This window comes from Aspergillus pseudonomiae, assembly GCF_009193645.1.
Source record: "Aspergillus pseudonomiae strain CBS 119388 unplaced genomic scaffold BDV37scaffold_58, whole genome shotgun sequence".
Classification (NCBI taxonomy): Eukaryota; Fungi; Ascomycota; class Eurotiomycetes; order Eurotiales; family Aspergillaceae; genus Aspergillus; species Aspergillus pseudonomiae.
The window spans coordinates 1-26,858 of NW_022476050.1; the positions used below are offsets into that span (position 1 = coordinate 1).

At 49.0% G+C, this 26,858-nt stretch overlaps 9 protein-coding genes across 9 annotated transcripts; 3 read left to right on the forward strand and 6 right to left on the reverse strand.

The window, feature by feature from the left end:
• On the reverse strand, window positions 1-2,182 carry BDV37DRAFT_253737 (putative general amidase; the record flags this gene model as incomplete). The annotated part of the gene is made up of 3 exons (XM_032082569.1): window positions 684-2,182; window positions 549-633; window positions 1-497 (listed from the first exon to the last, which is right to left on the reverse strand). Coding segments are annotated over exons 1-3 (1,622 nt in total), but the record flags the coding sequence as incomplete, so codon positions are not given.
• Window positions 2,183-2,925: 743 nt separating this feature from the next.
• Window positions 2,926-4,136, reverse strand: BDV37DRAFT_285236 (F-box protein; the record flags this gene model as incomplete). Its single annotated transcript, XM_032087670.1, has 3 exons — window positions 2,926-3,048; window positions 3,112-3,959; window positions 4,016-4,136. The coding sequence occupies 3 exons, from the start codon at window positions 4,134-4,136 to the stop codon at window positions 2,926-2,928; spliced, it is 1,092 nt and encodes a 363-aa protein (XP_031939150.1).
• Window positions 4,137-8,265: 4,129 nt separating this feature from the next.
• BDV37DRAFT_168417 (uncharacterized protein) lies at window positions 8,266-9,756 on the reverse strand. The gene is made up of 2 exons (XM_032079306.1): window positions 8,981-9,756; window positions 8,266-8,921 (listed from the first exon to the last, which is right to left on the reverse strand). Exons 1-2 carry the CDS (start codon window positions 9,702-9,704, stop codon window positions 8,497-8,499), a joined length of 1,149 nt encoding a protein of 382 aa, XP_031939151.1. The 5' UTR covers window positions 9,705-9,756; the 3' UTR covers window positions 8,266-8,496.
• A 671-nt stretch (window positions 9,757-10,427) lies between these two features.
• Window positions 10,428-12,619, reverse strand: BDV37DRAFT_253741 (TAP-like protein-domain-containing protein). The gene is made up of 6 exons (XM_032082570.1): window positions 12,157-12,619; window positions 12,052-12,093; window positions 11,719-11,987; window positions 11,549-11,660; window positions 10,825-11,488; window positions 10,428-10,765 (listed from the first exon to the last, which is right to left on the reverse strand). Exons 1-6 carry the CDS (start codon window positions 12,477-12,479, stop codon window positions 10,595-10,597), a joined length of 1,581 nt encoding a protein of 526 aa, XP_031939152.1. The 5' UTR covers window positions 12,480-12,619; the 3' UTR covers window positions 10,428-10,594.
• Window positions 12,620-13,459: 840 nt separating this feature from the next.
• BDV37DRAFT_285239 (sterol desaturase family protein) lies at window positions 13,460-14,506 on the reverse strand (the record flags this gene model as incomplete). Its single annotated transcript, XM_032087671.1, has 1 exon — window positions 13,460-14,506. The coding sequence occupies one exon, from the start codon at window positions 14,504-14,506 to the stop codon at window positions 13,460-13,462; it is 1,047 nt and encodes a 348-aa protein (XP_031939153.1).
• A 2,901-nt stretch (window positions 14,507-17,407) lies between these two features.
• Window positions 17,408-19,527, forward strand: BDV37DRAFT_285240 (GMC family oxidoreductase; the record flags this gene model as incomplete). Its single annotated transcript, XM_032087672.1, has 5 exons — window positions 17,408-17,793; window positions 17,847-17,876; window positions 17,953-18,830; window positions 18,926-19,411; window positions 19,463-19,527. The coding sequence occupies 5 exons, from the start codon at window positions 17,408-17,410 to the stop codon at window positions 19,525-19,527; spliced, it is 1,845 nt and encodes a 614-aa protein (XP_031939154.1).
• An 807-nt stretch (window positions 19,528-20,334) lies between these two features.
• BDV37DRAFT_295741 (FMN-binding negative transcriptional regulator) lies at window positions 20,335-21,084 on the forward strand (the record flags this gene model as incomplete). Its single annotated transcript, XM_032089964.1, has 1 exon — window positions 20,335-21,084. One exon carries the CDS (start codon window positions 20,335-20,337, stop codon window positions 21,082-21,084), a length of 750 nt encoding a protein of 249 aa, XP_031939155.1.
• Window positions 21,085-21,168: 84 nt separating this feature from the next.
• BDV37DRAFT_285242 (sodium:solute symporter family protein) lies at window positions 21,169-23,835 on the reverse strand (the record flags this gene model as incomplete). Its single annotated transcript, XM_032087673.1, has 12 exons — window positions 21,169-21,393; window positions 21,446-21,966; window positions 22,035-22,353; window positions 22,406-22,576; window positions 22,625-22,675; window positions 22,725-22,911; window positions 22,963-23,046; window positions 23,103-23,202; window positions 23,251-23,437; window positions 23,495-23,552; window positions 23,602-23,665; window positions 23,730-23,835. The coding sequence occupies 12 exons, from the start codon at window positions 23,833-23,835 to the stop codon at window positions 21,169-21,171; spliced, it is 2,073 nt and encodes a 690-aa protein (XP_031939156.1).
• A 1,126-nt stretch (window positions 23,836-24,961) lies between these two features.
• BDV37DRAFT_285243 (LLM class flavin-dependent oxidoreductase) lies at window positions 24,962-26,804 on the forward strand (the record flags this gene model as incomplete). The annotated part of the gene is made up of 8 exons (XM_032087674.1): window positions 24,962-25,037; window positions 25,097-25,237; window positions 25,288-25,498; window positions 25,554-25,566; window positions 25,620-25,679; window positions 25,732-26,288; window positions 26,343-26,520; window positions 26,577-26,804. 8 exons carry the CDS (start codon window positions 24,962-24,964, stop codon window positions 26,802-26,804), a joined length of 1,464 nt encoding a protein of 487 aa, XP_031939157.1.
• Window positions 26,805-26,858: the final 54 nt, after the last annotated feature.

Here is a 26,858-nt window from a genome sequence, read left to right on the forward strand (position 1 = left end):
GTTGAGTAAATAGTAGAGCGACAGACGTTAAATTGCTTTGCAAGTTGAGTAGGCGATATATTATTCTCTAGACCAGATATAATTGCCGCGCGCGTCTCAGTAGAAAGCTCTTGATTTAGCCTTCTATTTCCACTAATTTCGGTTCCAAAAGACCTCATAATGGTGGTGAGGTAGATAGTTGAAGAAAGTACAATTTTTTGACGCGTCGGCGGAAACGCGCTAGTGTAGTCAGACTTTTGACCCCCCATGTATATGGATTAAATTGCTTCGCACTGGTTTGTCCTCATCATCTCGTATCTAAAGTATCGCTGAGAGAATAGGTATGTGCGAATTGATGGTGTTCAATACAACTGGTCTCTACTCCGGCATTGATGTCTCTCACTTACCCTTCAGCACACCCTCGACAACCTTACTATGCTGCACCAACAGTTCATCTTTCAATCGTCTTCCAATGAGCTGGACATGGCATGGAGCGCCTTCGACCTCTTTCGGGGTATCTGTATCTCATCAGTACGATTGTTCTCAGATATGTGAAGGGGATCACTTACACTTAGGAATGTATTCGATATCACGAACGAACTCGGCATCAGCCGCCTCATCAGCCGTCCCGAAGGGAATAATACATGCCGGATACTGCAAAAATCAGAACCAGATACCCTCAAATACACAGACGAAGAACATACATCAACCAAATTCGCCAGCATCGTATAGATCGGCAACCCGAACGTATCATGCACAGGCGCAACACTCTGATGGCCCGGTGCCAGTATCACGTCAAGCTCATTATCCAGGAAAACCTTTCTTATTGCCGCGGTAGCACCCGCCTTTTGAACGTTCAGGTCATACAACTGTCGCAATGTCGGCTCCGGACCTGGTCCGTTCGGATCAAACGTGTATTTCAAAGATGGGACCCATGGCTCCCCGCTGGCTGCGAGGTGGCCCAGCGCTGTCCGGTCAGGATCCATCTGGAAGAACTGCATGGCGAGGTCGCTTATCTCTTTGACTGAGGGGCATTTCCCGGTTAAATCGACAATCTGATGGCCCGCGGCGGCCAGCTTCTTCACTGCAATCGAGAGTGTGCGCTGGATGTTAGGGTGATATGGCCTCACCGGGTCCTCAGGAAGAAGACCGATCGTCAGCGACGACTTAAGCGGCTCAGTAGGACTCGACCACGGAAGCCCATGCACCTGGTCATCGACATCCTCGGGCTGTGAGTCGGCGACGACTTTGAAGAACAAGTCCGCATCGCGAACAGAATGGCACAACGGGCCAGCGACGGGCGTTATCCCCACAAGACCAGGTCTGGCTGGACTCGTCTGTCCCACAAATGGAACTCTCCCTGCACTCGGCTTAAACCCAATCACCCCACAGCATAACGCGGGGATACGGATCGAGCCCCCGATATCAGTGCCCACGCCTAACAGCGACCCCCGCAGCGCGACCAACGCTCCTTCGCCGCCTGAACTACCCCCTGCTGCCAGATTGAGTCGGTGTGGGTTCAACACCCGCCCGAAGACATTGTTATGCGACTCGGCGATCATTAATGTCTGCGGAATATTCGTCTTCACGTAGATCACGGCGCCAGCGGCGAGGAGGATATCGACGAGGGGGGAGTTAGTCGTCGGGACCGGGTTATCGATGAAGGAGACGAAGCCCAACGTCGACGGGATGCCGGCTACATTGAACCCATCTTTGAGGCTGATGGGTAGACCGTGCAGAGGCCCGACTGTCTTGCCGGTTGAGGCGAGATGCTCATCGAGCGCTTTGGCGCGGGTGAGGGCCACATCGAAGAATGTCTCCGTGAGACAGCTGGTGAGTTGCTGCGCTATTGCTGCGCGTTTACTGAAGGCCGTTGTGACTTCCACTGCGGCGTATTCTCTGTTGGCGATTTTGGCGAGGAGAGCTGTGGCGTCTTCTGTCGCGGTGATGGCGAGTTCGCGGGCTGTGAGGAGGCCGCTTTGGGCTGGGATGTCGAGACAGTTTCGACCTGGGTCGGAGGTGAGTTGGGCCTGGATCGATTCAGGGAGGCGCCATTCGGGGGGGATTTTGGATGCCGCGGTGGCTTGTTTGGCGAGGGCTTTTTCGTGCCAGGATTGGATGGTCATTGCGTCGAATGTATCGATTGGCGATGGAAGCTTAGAACGGGGGTTTGGGTTTTAAGGGCTAGGGGGTTGGTGCGAAAGCTTTATATCATGAGTTGGAGTGAGTTCCCCTCACCTTGGCTGTATGATGAGGGGTTTGCTTGGTGGAGCGATTGCGAGCGATATGCATAGTCATAGGTGGATCTGGTGTTCTCTTGGGCGCTAACCGGAGAAGCTGCACTTATCCCGAGGTTCATGCATGCCAGAAGTGGTCAGCCCATAACGACGTCTCTACACATGAACTTACGTTGTGTACGGTGTTTTGATTAGGCTCACGAGATGAGACTACAGTCTGGGCATATTCAATAGACTTATAGGGGAGTATGGAACTTCTCGGTTCATTTTTGTCATCAAATAGGATAACCAAGGTGCCTGGGGTTTTGTTAACGATGATGACCCCTAATGCCGAGATCCAATATTCTTCGAGCCTGTCGTATTCGGGACTTGTCAGCGATTGCCGCGACCTGCAAGTAAATCATGCGGTGATTCAGGAGGGAGTAAGAAGAAAAGAAAGAAGAACAAGAAGAGAAAGATCAACATACACATATGCTAGACGTAGCAACTACTGATATCAATTTGGCCATCTGCAGGGTCCGGTGATGATCTCCGGAATGTATTGGCTGGCCCCGACGGTGCAGGCAAAGATCAGAGATGCCGTTTGGTGTCCTTGTTATCTCAAACCCTCCCAATGATCTTGCATCCATCAATACATGAAAGCCTGGTGGCCGATAGAAATCCTGTAACGGGTGGGGATCCATGTTTCCACTCATAGATGAATAGCCGCTTAGATGTCGATGTTGAATTCGCGAGGCCATCTCCGTTTCTGTTCGCGTTTTGGCACCTGGGGTCTTATAGCCGAGGGACTTGCTGGGCCCATCTTCGCTGTAGAACTCCAGTCCAGTGATAACTATATCTTCACCATTAGCTAGTATAGATACTCCGATCGTTGCGAGCTTGGGAGGTATATCACGGTTTCAACCTTTGTTCCCTCCCAGCGTGTGTTGTGATAGTGCTGCAAGGCTCTACCTTGAAAGTCCAAGGGGGGTGTCTGTCCTCTATTCTCGCTGAGGCATGCGTCTCGTATCCACCGGAAGGTCTCCCACATTCTCAGCATCTTATCAAACTGGTCGTTCCAAGGCAGCATGGACGTGCTGTGATACAGATGTTGCCAGTCGATGCTATCACCTGTTCCTCTAGAAGACTCCCTTACAGCACGATACAGAAAGCCCCGTTCGCCATTGACCTCGAACCGTGTCCGCCAGAATCTAGAACTGAAGAAGACTCCTTCCATCGCACGCGAAACTGTCCGAAGTGTTAGGATGTCACGGGTGTTTAGTTGCTCTGCGATTATCCCTTTGATCTCGAAAGGCAGAACTGTGAACAGATCGGTGGCATTTCGCCCGCGGGCAAATTGGGTTGCCACCTCTGGTGTGCGATCTGGTATCCGAACTCCCCGTCGTAGCAACTGCTCAAGGGAGGGCTGATAAAACAGTGGCTCCGTTGGTAGGTCACGAACTCCTCTTGAAACATAGCGAAGGGAGCCCCTACCGCGACGTAGAGGACGTAATAGTATCCACCGAAGTGTGCCTAATTTAATCTCGCCAGGATTGAAGTGATCTTCCAACCGTTCCCAACATAACTCATGAAAGAACACCAGATTGTCTGTACACCTCCACGGTAAGGGCAATGTTATATAGCCATCGCCCACTGTATCCCATCGCTTGCGCTGGTCGCGTGGTACCCTAAACCTGTTGAATTGGTCCTGTACGCTCCGCAGACCAACCCCAGATAGCTCAATTTCACCAGTAGTTTCCCATACTGTCGCATATTATGTAGTAAGTAGTTTGCCGATACACACATTAGAAACTACTTACTAATGCGAAAGGTACATTTCCAAAGAGGAGCACTTTCTCGACGGCGGATCTTCCGGAGGCACAACACACACCTGGAAGGGTCACAGTCGGCTGGGTCAAACGTGGCGACGATGATGGACATGCCTGGTTCCTGGCGTAACGAACGAGTTAATGGCGGTGGAATATATCTAAGGATCAATACGATTGTTTCGGTCATAAAGGTGAGTTAGTCTGTCGATATCATGACAACTAGACCTTTTGTGGATATTATCTATGACGGTTAAATGGCGTTCTAAGGCTGTCATATCGTCCCAAGGTCAGACTTTATGGTACCTCGGTTACAAGAGTAGATCACTCATTTCGCCTTTCATTCACTAGAGTTGAAAAAGAACGTCAGAATTTCAGAATTACGTATTATAACCAAAAGAGTTTGGCAGGCTGCCCGGTTGGGATGGTTGACACAACTGCTGGTGTCTGGACAATTCTTTATGACAGAGTGACTAGCCTTATTATTGCATTATTAGGTATGATAGTTAATGATCCATTCACTCTGACAAACAGGCAACAGTATGGCGTACCCTCTGTGAATGGCTTATCAAAGAGTCGCGAAAGACTGACGAAGCAATGCACCGGTGTCTTCGAGTAGGCCTCGAACATCCTTCTACAAAGAGAGACATCCACGCATTGTATACAAATCTGAGCCGAAACAATGCACAGAAGGGTCGTGTGGTCAAAGTACATCGACATCAGCAAATTATTCCTGTAACCTGTGGGGGAATTTCCTAAGCTTGAAGGGAAGAATGTACACAATAGTCGGCCTGGTACTGCAAGCCACTTCATTGCCTTGCCGGTTTATGGAGAATATATAGGCATAGCATTTCTCATTCAGCATTACAGGAGAAGTTGGCAATTGTTCACTGACTACCTTGCAAACCCACTTTTTCTTTCCCGATCATTGCAGTGTGACCGAGGGTATTTGTGAAAATACAGATGAAATCTCTTGCACCGCAGCCAGAACTTGTGCCTAGAATATTCACAGTGAACAGTAACTGGAATCGATCTCTTTGTTCCCTTTCATTCATCGCAGACGCTTGACTCTTCTCTTTGTATAATTTATCGTGACCTTAGGGGTATAAAGACCCTTCATCCACCCTCGAAGAGTCCGTTTCTAACTCTGAATCATATAGCTTTCTAGAGCAGCCATTCCTTATAGTCAGTTTGATTTAGTATATCTGCGATCTGCTTGCTATTATATACTTGATGGTGGCCTTTAAAGCCCTGACTTCTCGGGGTGCCTGTCTGATGCAAGGACTAATCACTGGACCTTTCTCACTGACAATTTTGCTGTCCCTGTGAGCCTTCAGGCCCAACCAGAACGATACCCCCAGTGCCTGGGCTTCAGCTCATTCTGGCAGCGAAGAAACTGTTGGGAGCCGGGGTAATGGAATGGAATGATGTCGTCTATACCATAAAGGCCCGGTTGGAGCTTGTTATAGGTCATGCGAGCGTTCATAAATGCGACGACCGAACGTTGCAACACGAATCCTACTGGTGTTTCGATTCAGGCAGGCCACGGAGCATGCTGAGCATTTATTCATCGTCGCCTATAATAGGACGAAATCCGTCAGCCCCCCTTCGCCACCCGAGGGTCTTTATACTACCCCACCGCAATGTGGTCCAGATGCGGATCGCTACGTTGTACTCTCCACGCAGGGCTCTTTCGATGACCATGTCGCACAGCATCTCGGTATTTCCAAAATGAGAGCTTACGAGGTACAGCTGACCGCGAAGGGGAACCAAAAACGCAACCAACGACGGCCCTATTGTCAGACCATCACCGACACTGTGCTATGGAGTCGCATGTTTCGATACGAATGTTACGAGGAAAAGTTTTACAACGCGTATGGCAATTGTATCATGCGCGGGGTACAAGGCTCATTCCCCTAATGTTAGAATCTCGATGAAAGACGGACACCATACGTCTAGTTTATATCTGGCACTCTATTTGAGATCTCTCCCGCCGATATTGCTTTGTTTGTGGAGATACTCGAATGGCCCTTATGGGCCACACACCAGACTGCTAAGTTATGTACCCATGATCATGTGAACCAGCTGGGGAAGCGGTTTAAGATGCAACGGGCGTCAGACGCGCCGCCAAAGAATTGAGTCTTTGAGTGCGACTAGCGGACCCGTGGTGTCTTCAGCGGAGTCAGGAACCTGGGATGCGCATTTCATAGTAATGTTTGTATCTTGCCTAAGATGAAGCTTTCTAATGGCAACCTAGCTGGTGGCTCATTCGGCATGTGGGTTGATTCTATGGATATTTCCAACTCTGCGTATCTAGGGTTTCTGAGTATTTAACGGAGAACTTTGCTCGCTCCTCTGCGTTTTCAAGTTGATTCGAAGCACTTCCTTACTGTGGTTACTACTTCGCTAGTAGGCCCTGGGAACATGTTCTCGTAGCCTTTTGGATTGACCCAGGACACGTCTCTGAATATAGGATGCATCAAACCAATCGATTTCCGTACAAGTCTGATCCTATCATCAAGTAGCCTACTTTTATATCACTCCCAACCGGCGAGATATCGCGCCATAGAGTGGGTCTCACTACCAACGGCAACAGACCTTATATGCTTAACGGAAATTACTATTTACTGTTGGGGTAGTCCCAGAACAGCTGTTACTGCTGTCCAACGCGCGGCTGCGGATTTATCTCTCATCGAAATGACCATTCAAACCTACCAGGTGTCACCGATTTAGAAGATATGAGTACAGGAAGGGGTTGCGGTAACCCCACAAAAACAATCCTCCTAGTCCAAGTCTACCGGAGAAAAGCGAAGATACAACTTAAATGCTCAGAGGAGAGCAATTCCAGAATCCGAGCTGGAGAGTATAGATAAAATCAACTTTTCCTCGTCATATATCAGAAGATCACAGCTCAATATTTATGTGCCTTCTACAGCTATTCCAAGCGTTTTTCTATCGTCAATCTTGAAATTGCTAGTAGAACACTGAAGGTTGTGAAAAGATCCAATTCCCTCTCTTTCACTTCGGGCCCTGGGTCTCTGAAGGCCAAAAAGCAGGGTGTATTCCTTCATCTTCTCACTCGCCACCAGCAAGCATACATCCCAGTCTGGCCTGCCTGCACAGGAACGGCTAAACCCTCCCGTTCATTTAGAAAAGCTTCCTTCCAACTCAGAAGAACTTGCTGATTACCAGATTAAGAGTGGAGAAGAGTGTCTCTGATGGGGGCATTGCTTGGGTCGTTAGCATGCGACGGCCTACTCCTTTCACAACATAGTGAGCCGGATAATGACCTCGTGCAGGAGCCGTTCTCCTTCCATAACTCTACGGTGAATTCCCATTCAAACTCTGCGTTGTAGGCACACGTTGACGAGGAAATTGCCTTCGTAGTAGGTAGAAGATTGTACGAAAATGGTTCAGTCCTGAATAAGTGGGCAATTAGGAGTATACCTAACACGACAATGGGAGATCCCCTCCTTTCAAGGGGGACCACGGACACTTGTTGTCTTTGAAAGGAAACCTCATATCTTAGCGCTCCGCAGGGGGGGAACATGCCCGGCATATAACCATTGTCCTGGAAGGCCCCAGTGCTAAACTGCCACCCAATGTGATTGATTGAATATATAAACTTCCAACGATATTCTACCGTCTGCTAGAGCAATAGATATTGGTCTTAGCCATCAGTTCAACCCTCGGAATCCTCTTTGATCTCTTTTCTCACCCCGATTGCACAACACAAAAACCTTCTTTGCCATCAACATGTGCAAAGAACACGAGTCATTCCAGGAGCGAAGGCACGAATGGTATTTAGCCTCAAAGTTCGAGCCATGCTCTAAGCCTCATAATTGCGGTCGTCGCGAATATATTCCACCGTCCAACAATGAAGTGAGAAAAGAAGGTCTCAAACGTTGCCTGAAAACGGCGAAGAAGGAGAAGAAGCCCGGCCACGTCATACAGGAACTCCAAGATAAGTTGGATGAATGTACTCGTAACATGGGAAACAGAGCCGTGACGTAGACCGAGCCGGTCCTCTCTTTCCCTCAAGATACGAGGTCTGAACCATAGTGTGGAGCGTCAGTTGCCCCTTGTCAAGGTCATTCAGAAAGGATTACTGTTTCGGGTGCTGGGAAGGTGATGCTTTATTCTTGATTTAGTCAACTTAACACGCAGGAATCTGGAAATTGCTTTTACTTGTGCTTGAGCCAGTCATTCCATGTCCTGTTATCTAACAATGAGCTTGGAATGGCCTGTTCATTCCGTAATATACCATCGCGTTCATCAAGAGCTGCTTTGAACACGCTACATAAGAATATCGAATAGTACACATAACGTGCAGTTGCCTTCATTATAAGAATGGCTAAGTCAATGTTATCAGGTGCAGACTGAGATCCACCATCTGGATGGAGTGAAGAGATTGGATTAAGTGGTCTTATCAGCCATCGAGCGTTAGGCCGGTAAGATGGAAGGTGAAATTGGACCTAAGAAGGCAGTTTCACTGTTGATTTGATGAGTCTGGTATTCCAATTAAGGAGGAAGGGATCCTTGACGAATTGTAATTTTTTCAACCCGACATTGAGCTTCTCTATATTCTGTAGCAGGGGTTCGACTTGTTTGGATATGCTGCACGGACTAAGTGGATTCCTGCAGATATGCCTCATATTACTCGGAGTTTTGATGTTGCGACACTCGTGTGCCAATTGGGTGAAGCTGATCCCCTCAAAGCTTGAGAATGAATTCAGCGATAGAATTCCAGCTCGATGCATTCCTTTTGTCAGCACGCCTAGGAGCGCACAATCACACAGCTCAGAACATCGTTCTGGGCCGTCCCGTAGTTGTGAGGAAAGACTATGCATACACTCCACGACTTTTGTCATCAGCGCTCGCCGGGAACGGTTGATCTCATCTGGAGTTGAGAAGGATATTGTAAGTGGTAAGGTACTTCAGAAATTAGGTGAAGCTCACCTTGTATCGTGCCGGGAACAGGGAGTCCACTGAAGCTAATCATACTTGTGCTCTTGGACTCCAAGTACTTGGAGGATTCTTGGAATGCCTTGGCCTCGTTAAATACCCAAGATACAGAAATCCATTTCCTGGCCTCATCATCCGATGAAGGGGTATAATAAGGGGGGCTCAAAGATCTGATCTTCAGATGAATGAGCCATGAATTCGAGAACGGTTCCACTGCCTCATGACACTCATAGTAATCGACCAACTGCGCGATCTCCACCAGCCTGTCTAAGGACACTTGCCAAGGCACCAGTCGTGTTCGATGATGGATGATTAACATCAGGACCAAGAAGGGTACTGCCTCCCAATCTCGCACAGGGAACCTTAGACAGCCGGTGGCCCTGAGCTCGGTTCCCTCCTGAAATCCGTTTTGTAGCGTGCGTTGGAATTGTGGGCAGGCCAATGTCAGATGTTTTGACGATGCACGAATCTGTAGACGGCGCTGTGGGGGAGACTTAGGGGTCTTGGCTGAATCAACAGCGTCGCCTGAACTTCCATCATCTTCTTGCTTGATGGTTTTATTCCTATCGCTTGTTGGAGCTGGGGGGTTACGGAGTCCATCCGGCCACCCCGCCACAGTGGTAATATCTCGTAGGTTGTAGGGAAAATCCGTAGACACGTTATCCAGAATGAGGAAAATGTCACCTTTCGGATCTAGCTCGTATACCAAGTCATCCATGGTGGTCACCCTTTTACTGGTATGAGGGATGGTTTTTGAGATAAAGAGATGTGGGCATTTCGCGTAGAGAAAGGAGTCAAAGGACAATGCGGCGCAGTCAACTTGCATATGGCGCCCCGCTAACAGAACACTATCTAATGCCTTATTGCCACGCATCTGCCAACAGGGCTCTCGCAGTATGACACATGTGCAGCATATATTATGTAGCCATAAACTTCTCTCTATCTAGTAGGCTCAGTGACACCGTGGCCTTCGAGATTGCAACGTATCCACTATATAAGAGTATTTTGTCAATTTATACACTCTGCTGGGGGAAGGGAGATAGAAATGGGCATATGCTGTGCAGGAAACCGCGAGTGAGTACTATTGCACAAGAAGGTCTCAATAACAAACTAAATGAAGCAGACTCGGAAATTCCATTAGAGTTCTGAGAGAAGCATATCAATATGATGGAACGCAGACATGGACGGTGATGATCTTTATGAGATAGGATCACTGAACTCTCTAACACCGTAACACGATATCCTCTTAAGATCTCTACAGCACCATCGTTTGAGCATTGTAACCTTACTCCACTGGACACTGGTAGCCTAGAAGAAAGTGACCCAACACCAACCGCACAGCCTTCCCAAGTACTCTGATATTATCCCCATCGTCGATTCATCAATGGGGCTAAAGATTATTAGATCGTTGTTGTAGACGTGGACACACGAAATAAAGATGGTTGAATGTGAACTCTAATTCTAGGTAATATTTAAATAAATAAAGCTATCGAGCCTAACATGGGTACATAAATTTCTAACGCTATATGCCAAAATCCAAAGGGTCAAAAGAATATTCAACACAATATATGAGCAATGAGAATTCACCTGTAGCGCTGATGACAAGACTTATTCCTTATCCAAGAAGCCAATCTTAACCAGAACATCTTTCAATGAGCCAGGTTCGAAAGGGGGATAATCCGGCTCGCACTTTGTCCCAGCAGCAGGAAGACTACCGTTGGTCCAGTAATCCCGGACTATCTTGGACGTGCATGAAGACCCATGAGCCAAAGAAGCGTGCTACAATAGCATGTTAGTCCAGCCACAGCACAGACATAGCAAATAATAAAATGACTTACACCCCAGCCGCCATGCTCCAACAAGACACTGCCCTCGAAGCTAGCACTGATGTTCCGGGCCGACACAAGTGGAGTGGCAGAGTCGTAAGTGTTGCCGATAACCATAATAGGATTTTTTGTCTTCGACTCAAAATTACCCACGTAGCGTTCTTTGGCGTCGATCTGCCACTGAGTGCACGTCATGGCGATGGAGTTTCCTACTTCTCCCAATAGCTTACTCGATGGTGGATTGAGATCGATATAAGGCAGTATCTCCTCCAATGTATGTACTCCGGTTCTCTTCTCGGAGCAGGGAATGGCGAATGCCGCATCGTTGCTCGCCGCCGCGGCCAGTAATCCACCGCTCAGTTGGGCTTCAAGCAGCTCCATGAAATTCGACATATTCCGGTCCAATAAGAAGTTAAACGCAGCCGCCAGAGTAGGATAGTTGTTAGGGCTGTATAGAGAGAATCGAATGAAAGTTTTGATGATGCTGTGGTCAATGATGGAGTGTTCATAGACGATTGGTTCGCGTTTAACATCATCTAGCAACTGGTAGATGCTTTTCTCGAGGTGTTCGGCGGTCTCATTTCGTCCGGCAAGGGCACATTGTTCCGGTGTCTGGAAGCACTGCTGGAAAAAGCTGGTGAAGACCTTGTCTACATCGGCCCACACTTCGGTGTCACTGTACGTGGGAAGCCCAGTTAGTATCACCCACGCACAAAAGGAGGCTGTGGAATCATACTATGAATTGAAGTATTGGTGTGGATTCATAACACCGTCAATAATGAGCTTATCCACCCGGTCCGGGAACATCGCGGCAACAGTAGATCCCAACACCGTGCCATATGAGAAACCTGGAGTATACCGATTAGCCTTTGACCAGGTAGTGTGTCTTTCAATGAAATCGCTCACCCCAATACTTCAGCAGACCATCGTCAGTGACTGCATCCACGATCTGCATCAAATCCCTTGCCGTGAATGCCGTGCTCATGTATTGTCCATTTTCTTTCAGCTCTCCCTCAGCGCAAACCTTGGCAAACAATCCACTGCCAGCCCACTGCCTTCCTAGTGCCATCGTGTCGGAGGCGTTTGGGAAGTCGCTAAATCGAGATTCCACACTAACTGCGAGCCGCTCTGTTTCGTTTCTAGAACAGTACGCAGTGAGGGTGTTGGCCGCTCCTCTAGAATGCAATTTTCCGTCAGTCTATCTATGAGACGCATGACGAGCATGCCATGCAAACATACCTCGGATCATGAGCAATCAGGTCATAGTGACCACCGGTCAAACTGGGCATCCGTCAGCATCTTTCAATCCTCGCTACCCTTGTTATCACGACACTGGCATCTTACGCTTGTAGTACTTCACCCTGTGCAAACAGAGTAAGTCTTGCCTCCAGCCCCGGTCCACCGAAGTTGAACAAAATGCTTCCCTTCTTCGGTTCACGGATAGCTGGAACTTTGAGTAGTTGGAGCTGGAGCGTTTTGTCGGACTCGGGTTCGGTGTAGTCCAACGGCACAGTCAGGTTACCGCATTGAGCTGGCGCAGTGACGGTATCCTCTTGACAACGACCCCAGGCTATCCTTTCGGAGCGGGCGTGGTTCGGAAGTGCAACCGGTGTGGCATAAGAGCCAACCAGGAGAGAGGCCAGAAGAAAGGTGGATTTCCAAGCCATTGTCGATGTGGCTGGAAAATACTGATTGTTGTTTGTTGTAGATTGTGTGAAAGAATATCTCCTCGACCAGGGTTACATCTCCTTATATAGTGAGATCTTTCAACTACATCAGACAGATGGAAAGCGCTGGATAGGGCCACTTTGGGTAAGGGCCAAGAGGGTGATAGATTACATCCATGGCTGCCACGGTGTTACCCACTCCGGGCAGGGCTGAGTCCAGTTCCTCCAATGAGCATACTATGTGCAAATAAGGCAACCAGAAGCTGAGGTATCCACCCTGTAGGGCTTTACTCAGCCTCAATCGAAGGCACTGGGGGTTGGTGTCGGGCGAACACACGTTGACACAGCCTCAGGCACCCAGGTGTCGACACTACCCGATTTGGTGGTACGGAGCGCTGCCAAGAAGAAAACGGCGAAGGCGGCATTTGCGAGCCAAGACTTCGACCTCGTATTCTCGTCTCTGCTCATACGTCCAGCAAGAGCCTCGCTGGGTCATGACGATGCTCATCGACATTGTTGGCATCACTGGTCACATGATGCACCGGTGTTGCCTGTTCGAGGCAAAACCAGGGCTGATTCCGGACGATGCTGGTCATATTCGACTCTTGCGGGTGCCTCCTGGTGATGGAAAGCCGATCTCTCGTTTTAAATGTAGTACAAGGTAAAGTCGTGAGGTATGGTTCTATAAAGATGGCATACTAAGTTCTCTGTAGCACCAAGGACTCAATAGCAATTCTGTTATAATTCTCTAGTACTATATTCGTCATGGTCATTATATATTTCTGTCTACCCCGGCAGGCAGTCTCGTAGGATCCGTACAGTAAGTGAAAGCAAAAGGGTATATACAGCAGTACTTTATTCCATCGATCAGGCCAACCAAACACGCGATTCAACCATATCCATCCCCCTGATGTTTGATATATTCCGCCCAATGATTCGCATATTCTCCGTAAATGTCATATCCTTCGGCGTTTGCCCAATCAGAACCACGGCATAGGAATTTGTTGATCGTAATCGATATTATCCTGGTAGCTTTCGATGCGGTCTCCGCAGGTGCCGAAGATACGATCCCACAGACGGGTTTGTTTGCCGTAATTTGCGCTCTTCTTCCATCCCCGGCGGTGGTGGATATCATGGTCTTCAATGACCAGCTCAGCATTGAAGATCCGAAGGAGCCAAGTGAGAGTATTGGGCGGTACTGTGTGGAGGCGGAGGCCGCTGTGCCCTGCGATCTCGGCGAAAACAACATACTGGTGACAGATCCACCACTCGTAAAAACCCATCGGGAAGCCCATGAACTTCATGGTGAAGTAGGTCATGAGCGGAATGCCGGCTATATCGAAGAACTCCTGTTCAGAATCGGCGTACAGCGTCAAGAGCGGGTTAGGGTGCTTTGTCAGATGGTGAGTCCGATGGTATTTCCAGAGACCGTTGATTTCGTGCATCAAGCGGTGATACCAATAGAACCAAAAGTCGAGAATGATGCCGTACAGCCCGGCCTCGAGGGGAAGCCAAAGCCAGTTCATGGACGAAGGAGTTTGGCTGGCACGATAGCTGAGGAATACGGTGAACATCGGGCGAAAGGTGGATGTTGAGATCAGTGAGTGGGCGACCTTCGCCACGCCCACATCCGGCACTCCATCCCGCTCGTGTTGGTCGCCATCGAGGAATCCTAGGACATGGCCCAGCCGACGAAGAACGTGTATCTCATGAATGGCGATGGCTTTAAAAGCCAGGCTATAGAAGACGAAGGCAGCGAGGGGGCTTAAGTTGTGACCGGTATAAGACGTATAAACGTGATGGATGGCGAGAGGAATGAAGGAGTGGGTTAGCACCCAGCGGTGCAAATGCCATTCCGGCATGTAAGGCACCTTCTCTTGCTTATCGTGGACGGGCACGTCTTTATCCAAAGCGACATGATGGATGTTGGTGATCTCATAGAACCAGTGGAAGATGGTCCACTCGGCGCGATCTGCCCGTCGCCATGTGGACTTCATCGAGTCCTTCGGATTCAGGTGGCCACTCATGAGGACTGTTTCTGCGATGTTATGATCCGTTGGAGAGGGAGTTGCACCCCATGGGGAGGGGGGGGGAGGCGTTGCTATTTAATCCCAGCTAAGGCCCGTCTTGCACGCTAGATCTTCGGTCGATCCAGACAGTCGGCATGTGAATGAGATTGTACTCTGGGTTGACAAGGGAATGGGGGGCGTGCCCACCGCAGATCAGGCCCAGAAAGGGGCCACTCGTTGGCCCCAGTAGCCAGTTCAAGAAGTTTAGTTCGGCCTTAGCGAGCGACTAACCTACAGAAGGAAAGCAGTTCGCCAGAGAATATCTTCTGCCGTGGCCCACTGTGACTGTTTCATGAGCCCGTTCATCATCCACATGATGTCAGTCACTAGTTCTCCCCGCATCAAGTGCCTCGGACGTTCGGAGTGTTGGGGATGGCCTGATGGTTTGGCTTTTAGGCCGCTGCGATCTTCCATTAGGGTCTTCTGGACGGTGCCTAGCTTTCTTCTAAGGCACACTAGACCCTTGTCCAAAGCTCTGTAGTCCGTGATGAATCGCACCAAGATCCACGGCGCATGCAGAGAGTGCCAGACACTGTATGTATTGAATACCCCGCGACCAAGATTCGAGTGCCATGTAACCGTTAGTCCAACCCCTGATCCGTTCCATACTTTGTGGTGGGGCTAAGAAACATGGCTTGGGCTCGTTGCAGAACAGTTGAATAGACACCCATACGGTGCGGCTATGGTGAACGCAATGTGACTTATCACTTCTAATTATTTACTGCTGTCGTGACTGTTCTCTTGTGCAATTGTACTCTGACAAGAGGAAACGTTACCCTATCATCAGGACAATCCTGCTCCATGTATGGTGAAGTGGACCTTCAGTCTGTGGCCAAATTTCCGAAACCGGGAAACGGGCGACGATCGCGCTCCACATTTGCACATTGCCGAGACGAGTAAAAGTTGCGAATTTGCTAGACTAATGATCTGGCCCCTGACTATGCTGCCAGTCCCTCGTTATTATTATTAGTTAGTATTATTTTCTTTTTCGCCGCCGCCAAGTGTTGTCAACCTCAATCAAGCGGATAACCATTTTGGGTAAGCATTGCGATTTGATATACTCTCGGGTAACCCTCCTTATAATGCATCAGTCACAGCTTTCTCAACATTCTTGTCAGGCTTCAGCATAATGTCCGATAGTCATAAACATGTGCCGGAGTTGCAACATAAGCGTGTATATCCCAGGCAGAAATATCGCCGATCTGCGTGTTTCACCTCGAGTCTTGTGCAACAACAACACAACGATATCTATACTGGTAACATTAGATGGAAAAGGAAAAGCCCAAGGATTAAGATTTCCTATCGCTTCCGGATGAACTTTTCTCTTTTCTCTTTTTTTTTTTTTTTTTTTTTTTTTTTTTTTTTTTTTTTTTTTTTTTTTTTTTTTTTTTTTTTTTTTTTTTTTCCATATTAGATACTACTACTGGTAACCCTGTTTGCGTAGCCCTACCATGCCGAGCTTCACTTTTGGATCATTATAGACTGGCTGGCATTGAACTGTATGCAGAACTTAAGAACTTATTCCTTCTTAACGCTCTCGACTCCTGGCATAATTGCATCCCATCTGGTATAAAGTAACAATTTGGATGTACACTACGACTCGGTATCGCTGTCATGCATCATCCCCCATGATGACACTGTGATGAAGATCAGTAATCTGCAGTGGCCAGGTTGTCCAGTTTTGAACTGGCCACGGGCGAGGCATCGTATTCACATGGTCTTCAACAAAGAATCGCCGCTGATACCTTCTTAATATCGATCTGTGATGTCACTAAAGCCTCGGCCAAGGGTTTGACATGATCACGTCTGCCATCTAGTAGCCTGGGAGATATCGAAGCACATGAATGCTTACCCCGTACATGGATTCAGAACGTGGCGACCAGTACAGACACACATAAGATTACTGAATGAGGATCCAACACGAGCACTGCATTGTCCTATGCTGAAGTATCTATCCGGAACGTTCTCGTTGCGCGTTCCTTTCTGTCCACCCTCCTCGATACCGTTTCTCTACCACGAGTTTTCCGCGACTTGAACTTGTGCTGATATCTTTGGTGGCCTTGATTCCGCCTGACTAAAATCAGTCGACAGTATGAGCTCTAAGGCATCTACACATATTTGACCAAAGCACTCTCCTACCTCTTGAGGGTTGGTTCTCAGGTTGCAAGGTAGACGCACTATGCCTTGGGGGCAAGTTAGACGGTGAAATGCCTGCGCTCGTATTCTTACTCATGCCTTTGTAGAAGAGGCCAAGGGCCGCACGTGCAGAAAGTTCCCATATCTTGACTTTAAACCGTAAGTAGACCCTGATGATGGGGTAGTCACAACTTATACTGGCTTATGCTGTCCTCCAGTCAGCTACGTCCTGCACCAGTACCGACACGCACGATAATCGTCCCAGGCAACGTGTACCTTCTGTCTCACAACGTCCTGTATTAACAAGGCCAATGTCTCTGCACAAAGAGAAAAGAAAAAGCCGGAGAAGGATGTGGTCCTCGACAATCCGCAGAACATGCGTTGGCGTTGGTATACCTTGAACACTGCAGTGTCGGTCGAACATACCTACCACAGACGGACAACGACACCAATGCAAATGCCCTGAAAGCTATATTTACCTCTTTTGGTGACTTCGGGGGGTTTCTGTTCAACTGGCAAGCACGGGATTAAAAGCGAATTTTTACAAAAGAGGAAGGAGGGTGTTACACTAAAGGTCCGATGAGCTGCCATAAAATCCCCATCACCGGCTATGCCTCTTCACCTTCGTCTGCCTTCTCCTGCAACAGCTAAAATACCAAGTCCTACATCTTCCATTACCAAATTCTCTAACCGGTACTACGTTGTGTATACTCACCCATCAACATGCTCCGTCAGATAGTCTTGCTATTGATTGCTCTACACTGGTGCCTGATTCATACACTTGCCGCTCCGGCATTGAGCGATCAGCTAGCGGTATCTGATACCTTGCTCGCCGACGGGCGGTTTGACTATGTTGTCGTCGGGGGTGGTACCGCAGGCATCGTCGTGGCTACTCGCCTAGCACAAAAGTCCTATACCGTTGCATTGATCGAGGCTGGGGGGTTCTACGAGTACCAATCACTTTCTGCTATTCCTTTAGCATGCTTGATTCCGGTTGGATCAGATTCGCGGAACAAGTTTCCCACTGATTGGGGCTTTGTAACCCACAACCAGCCAGGGGTAAACAATCGAGCTATCCGCTATGCCCGAGGAAAATGTCTCGGTGGATCGTATGTCCTTCGATGCGCTTGCTACCTTGCTAACTCACTAAACAGTGGTGCAGGTCGGCGTTAAACTTCATGATTTATCAACGGTATGCTCCACTCTCACTGGTGACAACAATACACATTGGAATGTTCAAATATCCTAATCGTTTGGTCGATCAATAGACCCACTCGAGGTACCATGAAGCAGTGGGCAGCTGCTGTAGGTGATAGCAGCTACACCTTCGACCGCGTCTTGCCCTATTTCAAACGGAGTGTCCACTTTACGCCTCCCAACCAGCAGACTCGATTTCCCAATTCGACTCCGTCGTTCGATCCAGCCGCCTACGATCCCCACGGAGGGCCATTGCACGCGTCGTACTCTAACTACGCTATGCCATTCTCCTCGTGGATGAGACTCGCAATGCACAGCATTGGAATCGAGGACCGGGATGAGTTTAACCTTGGGTCTTTGTTGGGGGCCCAGTATTGCACAAGCACGATCCGACCGCTGGACCAAAAAAGGAGCAGTGCCGAACGCTCATTCCTTGAAACAAAACCTCCTTGGCTGACTATTTATACTTATGTATTGGCAAAGAGGATCTTGTTCAACTCGCAGAAACGTGCCACAGGTGTTCTAGCGAAGGGTAAACTCGGCGAGTTCACGCTGCATGCCAACAAGGAGGTCATCATCTCTGCGGGTGCATTTCAATCACCGCAACTGCTTATGGTGTCTGGTATTGGCCCGGCAAAGACACTCGAAGGTCATGGAATCCCTGTTTTGGCTGACCGTCCTGGGGTCGGTCAGAATATGTGGGATCATCCATTCTTCGCCCCTTCGTACCGGGTTCGTGTGCCAACGGTGCCAACGTTGTTGGCGAATCTTTTAAACCTCCTCACGCAAGCGGTCAATGCTGTTATCTTCCAACAAGGACCCTTTACTAGCCCTCTCACAGATTATCTCGCATGGGAAAAGATTCCCAATAGCTTACGGGCAAACTTCTCCAGGAAAACTATTGAAGATCTAGCACGCTTTCCCAGAGACTGGCCAGAAGCGGAGGCATGTAAATTTCCCCCTTCCCTCTCCTATGTCGCACATACGACATGTCTTCAAGGATACTGGACTAACTAGCACCCATACAGTATGTATCTGCGGCAGCATATGTCGGTGATGTTTCCAAACCTCTCTTACTTCAACCCAGGGATGGCTATGACTACGCATCAATAGTCGGTGTCCTAGTCGCTCCAACATCCCGGGGTAACGTAACAATCCGGTCGGCAGACACTGTCGACCTTCCAACAATCAACCCAAACTGGCTATCCACTGAAACAGACCAGGAGGTAGCAATTGCGACATTCAAGCGAATACGGCAGGCCTTTGCGAGCGGTGTCATGACGCCCATACTGATCGGAAGTGAATACTATCCAGGAAATCGCGTACAGTCCGATGCCGAGATCCTGGAGTTTATCAAAAATAATATGATGACCATCTGGCATGCCGCTTGCACTTGCAAGATGGGGACCGCGCAGGATGAAATGGCAGTGGTAGATTCACAGGCAAGGGTGTTTGGCGTTGATGGCTTGCGCGTTGTTGATGCGAGTGCATTCCCACTTCTTCCTCCAGGACACCCGCAGTCCGTTGTTTGTAAGTCACCATGTAGCATCGCTTGTTGTTTGAGTTAACAACTATTCGCAGACATGCTGGCCGAGAAGATCTCCGACGCAATCGCGTTGGCAAACGGGACAGGTGAAAGGCGTTAGTGCTGGGAGGCATCCGCGTACGATATTTGGGGTTTGTGGGATTCAAGATATATTAACCAGAATAGCGCAGTAGGTCTAGTAATGTGGTGGTACGTGGTGTTAATGAGGGTGAAAAGTAAACCAGGGACGCGTCCTGAAACAAGACTGGGGATTCAATTGGTTCTCTTTGACGTTTTCATTTAGTACTCAACTTGTAATGCTTATCAAGTAAACAATCTTACGAAAATAGTCATTTTACTACTGCATCATTATGAGCAGATGTGACAGGCAGATTGCAATCACGCGGCCCAAATTAAAAGTTCAATGTCTGCTGCAGTGATCATGGCTATAGTTAGTGAATAGCATAATTGAGATGCATATCCAGTCGACCAGAATAAATCGAGATATGTGGGTTGATTTTACAGATCGTCATTCCTTGGACTACATTCATGGAGAGAAGTATCCATAAGGAACTTCAGGTAGGGGCCTGTAGATCATGCGGATATATATTCACACCTTGCAGTCACCCACGAGATGAAGGTGTGTCTCCCAGCACGGGTATTCAGGATTTACTATGGACTGACATCCATTTTACATACAGCATTGTAGAGAGAGCTCAACTAGAATTTGATGCCCTGAAATAGACAAAATCCAGCCAGAGAAAGGGAAATTGTAACCAGCGGAGATCAGATCGGACATGAAACCGACATAACCGAGGCAGTGGGCGAGCTTATCTTATCGGATCATCTTATCGGCTATCACCGTGCATCAATCAACAATACTGGACTCTGGAGAGAGCAACCAATTCAACCCCTAAAGGCCTCCAAAATGTACAGCCAACCAGTATACGCCGAGACAGAAACAGAAGCACTCTACGACTTCATCCGCGCCAATCCCCTAGGCGTCCTCACAACCGCCATCCCGTCCGACCTCTACCCGCTCCTCCAATCCACCCACATCCCCTGGATCCTCGACCCCCCGAACCAGGCCAATGGAACCACCAAAGCAAGACTACGCGGCCACATCGCCCGCCAAAACCCGCAATCCAAAGCCATAACCGCCTCCCTCACAACCTCCAACTCCCCGTCCGGCTCATGTTTATCCCAAGAAGTCATGATCCTCTTCACCTCCCCGCATCACCACTACGTGACGCCCAAATTCTACACGGAGACGAAACCGGTCACGGGCAAAGTGGCTCCCACGTGGAATTATAGTACGGTGCAGGTGTATGGCACTGCAACTGTGTATTTTGATCCAGAGGAACAAGCGACGGGGGCGTTTCTGGATGCGCAGCTGCGGGACTTGTCGGCGCACTGTGAGGGCCAGGTTATGGGGTTTGAGGGGGAGGAGGCATGGAGGGTGGATGAGGCGCCGGAGGGGTATTTACGGGTCTTGAAGAGGAATATTGTGGGGTTGAGTGTGGAGATTGACAGGATTGAGGGCAAGGTGAAGATGAGTCAGGAGAGGAAACGGGGGGATCGGGAGGGTGTTATCAAGGGGTTTGAGGCTTTGGGGACTGATACGGCGAAGGAGGTTGCCAGGTTGGTGAGGCAGAAGGGGGATGAGGTTGGGGGGTGAGTGTGCTTTGGTTCAGGGGGTGTAGAGAGGTTGAATGTGGTCCTTGGAATGGATTAGACTATTTTATGAGTAAGGAAGAGAATACTAGTTCCGGTCTTCTCTCTTCACCTCCTCTGGTGTTGTGTCGCTTATCGAAGTAGACGATGAGGTCTCATTTCCGACACCTTTCTTCGTCTCATCACCTGCACGTAGCCCTCGATAGACCTGTTTGATCTGCTGGATACCCCCATCAAAGATCGGGTAAAAGATAGCCACCAGCATAGTCAACCAAAGCCAGATAATAGCGACAACCACCCAGGCAGAAAAGAACTACAAAGTCAGCTTAGAAAGCAGGCTAGAGTTTCCAGAGAAAGATACGTACCCCCTTGCCAAAGACATAATTAGACCCATACATGGGCAACGGCCAAATAACCCAATGGCCGAGGAAAGTCGCGATAGACCAGAACGCGGCAATGCGCCCCCATCGCTTCAGTTCCTGCGGATCAAACGCGGAGGACTGCCGACGACTTTCTTCTAGTCTGCTTTCCGGTCGGGGACCTTTCTCATGGCTGTGCACGGTTGTCAAATCGCTTTCCAGCCGTTCTAGGGCAAGCTTCTCCTTTTTAAAGTCATTCCAATTGTAGTTCTGTGGGCGAACTACCGTGATCACGACGGAATACACAATGGGCGAGAACGCAGATGCGACGGTCCCATACACGCATGGGAGTATCTGTCCTGTCGCAGAAACAGAAACAGAGCCGTAGAAATGCTGCGCGGTTCCAAGCCAGACACCAATCCCGGTTGCCATCCCAAGAATGGGGGAGAGAATAGCAGCGGCTGTGCTCTGGCGGCGCCAGAGGATGGTGAATGCCATTGGGAAGATGCCAGGGCATGTAACGACGCCTGGAAGTGAATTAGCGTATGTTATATGTGCCATTTTAAGATAGAGTGTATGGTGTGTAAAAGTTTACCAAGCATATATAGAGTCCAACCCAGATCGATCCCGACATAATTCAGCATGGTACTAAACCCGGCGGAGAATGCGGCGAAGAAAATCACACCAAAGTGACTGGCACGAATGATATCACGATCGGATGCACTTCGGTTGAAATACTCGCGATACACGTCGAAGCTGAGAATGGAGCTGACTGCAATTACCTGTGCCGAAAGGGTGGATGTCACGGCCATGAATGTAATCAGGAGAATCGCGGCTGCTCCGCCTTTGCCTGCGATCGTCATGGCGGCGTATGGCAGTACGAGTCCTCCACTGACCTCGCTTGGAGTCATTCTCTGTATGTGATGATTAGTATGGGGTAGTATGTTACGCTTGGGATATACACACCCTGGGATATGTGGGGAAGGACGGTTGATTTTCGAGTCCGATGGCTACGGAGCTCATGATAGTTCCCAGTGCCCACGGAATGGCGAAGTACGCGATGCCGCCGATTGTGTATCCTGGGACTACCGAAGAGGGGGCGGCGGAAAATGCTTTGATGAAATAACTTGTATCCATCTGGGAGAGTTAGAAGCACCCGGAAAATAGATGGGTGGTTGCACCTACAATCACGAGGCCAAAGTTGGAGCAAATGTGCAGGATCCCGAAGAGCATCGCCTAGAGATAGTGTGAGCGTCACTGTCGTTGCAAAATACGAGCAACCTACTCCTTTCGATGTCATTGTCAAGTATGTCCCATCATGGTTGCCTGAAACAGGGTGTCTTTGGGCAGCAGCTTGAACCAGCTCGTACAACTTGCCGATCGAGCCGACCTCGTCGATGGTGAACGCTTTGATAGAGAAGTAGCATGCAATGATAAGGATTATTGCGGTGTGGAAGTAGTCGGTCAAGAATCTGCGCACTATATAAGACTTAATCCCCTAGGGTGGTTACTCTTTTACTCACGTCGCCTTGATGCCACCAACAAAAGTATAGACAGTCACACCAACTGGCAGCAGGAATGTGGCAGCGATAATGTGCATACCAGTTCTTGTCCAAGTGTTAGTGTTAGACCATGCTGACCGTGCACTAAGAACAGCACTTACACAGCGGATATGACAGCCGCCGCTCCGAGGAGCATGTTCGCACAGGCAAAAATATTGTTGACGAGGCAGAGTGTCATAAAGACAATATGGGCGGTCCGACCTGACAGAGTCAGCATAGCTAGGAGCCAAATCGGTGGAATGAACCGACCATATCGGATTCTGACCACTTCGAGGGAAGTGTGTGCCTCTGGAATTTTGCGCTTGCACGATATTCCAATGAGTGCAAAAAACACAATCATCGGACTGCATCCAGCAGCAAACCAGAATGGGCCCGCTACGCCATAGTCGTATCCGACAAATGATGAGCCCAGCATTGCTGTTGTCCAAAGCCATGACTGCGTGTGCTTTCGTTAGGGCTCCATAATTCGACTTTCATTCGGGAAGAGACATACTGAAATCACGGCGGATGCGGTTAAGCCAGTCCGAACAGTTCGATTCGCGGTCATGAACCTGATGTTATCAGCCAGATAAAATAGAATTCATACCAACCGAACCCTACATTTCTGTCTTCTTATTGTCTTCTCCCGTTGTTTTCTTCAGGACTTTCGTGATAAGCATCATCGCTAAGATGAAGTTAGTACACCAGAAATAGGCGCGCAGTCGAAAGGCGTATAGGAATGAACATACCCAAAGCGATGATTAGGCCAATGACCACTACGACGACATATCCAACCGCCTGCGACAAGGGTGGTTGAACCGAGCCATTGTCACTTCTGGCTGTCAGGTCTGCCATAGTCGCCGTTGGATGGAGCCAACAAGAACAGGGTCTTTGGATCCGTAAGACGGCCGCTATTCGAGAAGGCAAGAGTATGACAGGGAGTCTCTAGCCAAAATAAAGCTTACTCCAATGAGCGCCGTGTGCAATAAGTATTTCCATATCCTTTCCTAACCCCTCGATGGCTGTAACTCGCTTAAATGGATATGTTCCCCAAACCCCAAGGTGGTTACATGATCGGCACCCTTGGAGATATCGGGGACTATGAGAGGGTTAATGATATGATACAGTCGGTATATGAGGTGATTTGGCTTTACGGTTGATGGGATTGGCCCATCCATTTAGCTGATGGGCTTTGAGCAGGGTACATGACTCAATATATGGTTCAAGAAACCGATAGTCTGGTATCCATGGAAAGTTAAAATAATGTTAATTGCACATATCCGGTTTGATGCTTATGGTGTGGCTATATAACGGAAATCAGAGTCACTTTTCACGCGCCATACCTTGAATGATGTATCACTCTGAAAGTATTGAGGCCACTTCATGGGCCATGCTAACAGGTATCTAATGCTGAAAACATCGTGTTTTAGTTTTCTCTTTTTTCCATGTTCATATTTACGTTTAGTTTCATATTAGGACATGATCAGGTACTCCGTACTGGATTGCGTGATGCTTGTTTTTGGTGACGAGCGACGGCGAATCCTCTCGGTATAGGAAGGCCTAGCGACCAAATTTTGGATCTCCCTTCCTGGCAATAACCCGACCATTATCAGGAACAGAGTATGGACAGGGAAATTGTGATCTAAGCTTAAAACGACGTGATGGCCAATTTGTATGGTTGTCCTCTCACATCCCGCATGGTGTCATCGCGACCCACTTTGATGCTATGCAGCACAACAACCCCTCGATCCCACTGAATAGCAACAACGAGGGGAAATCTCGGGTGAATTCTGCTGGCTAATATTAATATTCACCGGGTGACGGTTCGTGTTATTGGCTTTCATCTCTTGTTGCTCTATCGCTTTCTATACGTAAGGGCAAGTGGAATTCAATGACATAGGGCTCTCACCTCTCCAAACACTGGACTTCTTTAACACTCCAGTTTATCATCACAGTTGAAACGCTGTGCCCCTCCTTCAATATGACTGCGACTAATGACCCATCACCACCCAGTCGCCCGCGCAAGTCACTTATCCTCAATGCCTTCGTTGAGATGTGTACGGCCAACTTCGACGTCACCAAGCGATGCCATAAGTACCGCTAACCACCAGTATAGGCAGCGGCCACCAATCCCCAGGTCTATGGCGCCACCCCGAGGATGAATCCTATCGTTTCAACGACATTGACCACTGGATCGAATTAGCGAAACTCCTAGAATCGGCCAAATTCCACGGCATCTTCATTGCAGATGTTCTTGGTATGTCGTCCATGAACCTCCAGGTGAATGATACGCTGAGAAACCAATAGGAGGTTATGATGTATACAAAGGGCCCAGAAACCTGGAGCCGGCGATAGTTTCTGGAGCCCAGTGGCCGGTTAATGAGCCCTTGGCTGTGGTGCCTGCTATGGCGGCTGTCACGCAGAATATAGGGTTCGGGGTGACTGTCACGACAACTTATGAGCAGCCATATCACTTGGCTAGACGGCTTTCGACTATTGATCATTTGACTAAGGGACGGTAAGTTGCCAGTGAAGAATTTCGATTGTTGACCGTCACTAATACGATTTCATAGAGTTGGTTGGAATGTGAGTGGGATTGCGTATTACTTCGGCCATATCTAATATAGATTGATCCATAGATCGTGACTGGATACCTTGACTCTGCTGCCCGAAACCTCGGTCATACTCAGCAACCACAGGTAGCATCCATATCCCCATCTGGGAAAGGCAGTTCATTCTAACCATGGATAGCACGACGACCGCTACGCGATCGCCGAAGAATACATCAAAGTGGCATACAAACTTTGGGAATCATCCTGGAGATCCGACGCCGTCGTCCTTGACCGAGAACGGGGAATCTACACCGATCCATCCCGAGTCCGAGAAATCAACCATGTGGGAAAATACTTTAGCGTCCCCGGTCCACATATCTGCCAACCCAGCCCCCAGCGGACACCTGTCATTCTACAAGCCGGCACCTCAAAGTCCGGAAAGGCCTTCGCGGCTCAACACGCCGAAGCGATCTTTGTCGCCGGACATAGCCCCGTCGTCGTGGCGAAGAACGTAGCGGAAATCCGCGAGTTGGCGAAGACGCAGTTCGGGCGCGATCCGCAGAGTATCAAATTCCTGGCTCTTCTTTGCCCTGTCCTTGGTCGGACGGAGGAAGAGGCTCAGGAGAAATTCAAATATTATCGCAGTTTGGGGTCGATCGATGGGGCGTTAGCTCTATTTGGTGGGTGGACTGGCATTAACCTGGATACGTATGGCGATGATGAGGAGCTGCGCCATGTAGAGAGTAATGCTATCCGGTATGTACACAGAAAAACAGCCTCGCGATGGTGGTATGTCTAACTGCTTTACAGTTCCGCTGTCGAAGGGTGGTCCAAGGCCACACCCGGCGTCGATAAATGGACTAAGTCCACCGTCGGGCAGCATATCACTGTGGGCGGCTTGGGGGCAACCCCAGTTGGGACACCCCAGCAAGTAGCGGACGAGATGGAGCGATGGGTGGAAGAAGCGGACGTTGATGGATTCAATCTTGTAAGTTCGGGGCATACCCGGTTCCAAGATTGACGTATCCTACTAACTGTCCACAGGCATACGCTGTCAAGCCCGGTTCGTTCAAGGATATTATCGAACTTCTAATTCCGGAACTTCGCCGTCGTGGGCTATTCTGGGAGGAGTATGCGGTCAACAAGGGCACATATCGGGAGAACCTTTACGGGAAGCCGGGACAAAGTGGGCCACCAACCGATCATCCAGCTGCGAAATACCGTTGGAATGCGGGCGTTAATGCGCAGGATCATAAGATTCCCGAGAATTAGTTTTCCTTTTGTTAAACAGCCAGCCAAGAATATTCAACATACAGGAGAATATAG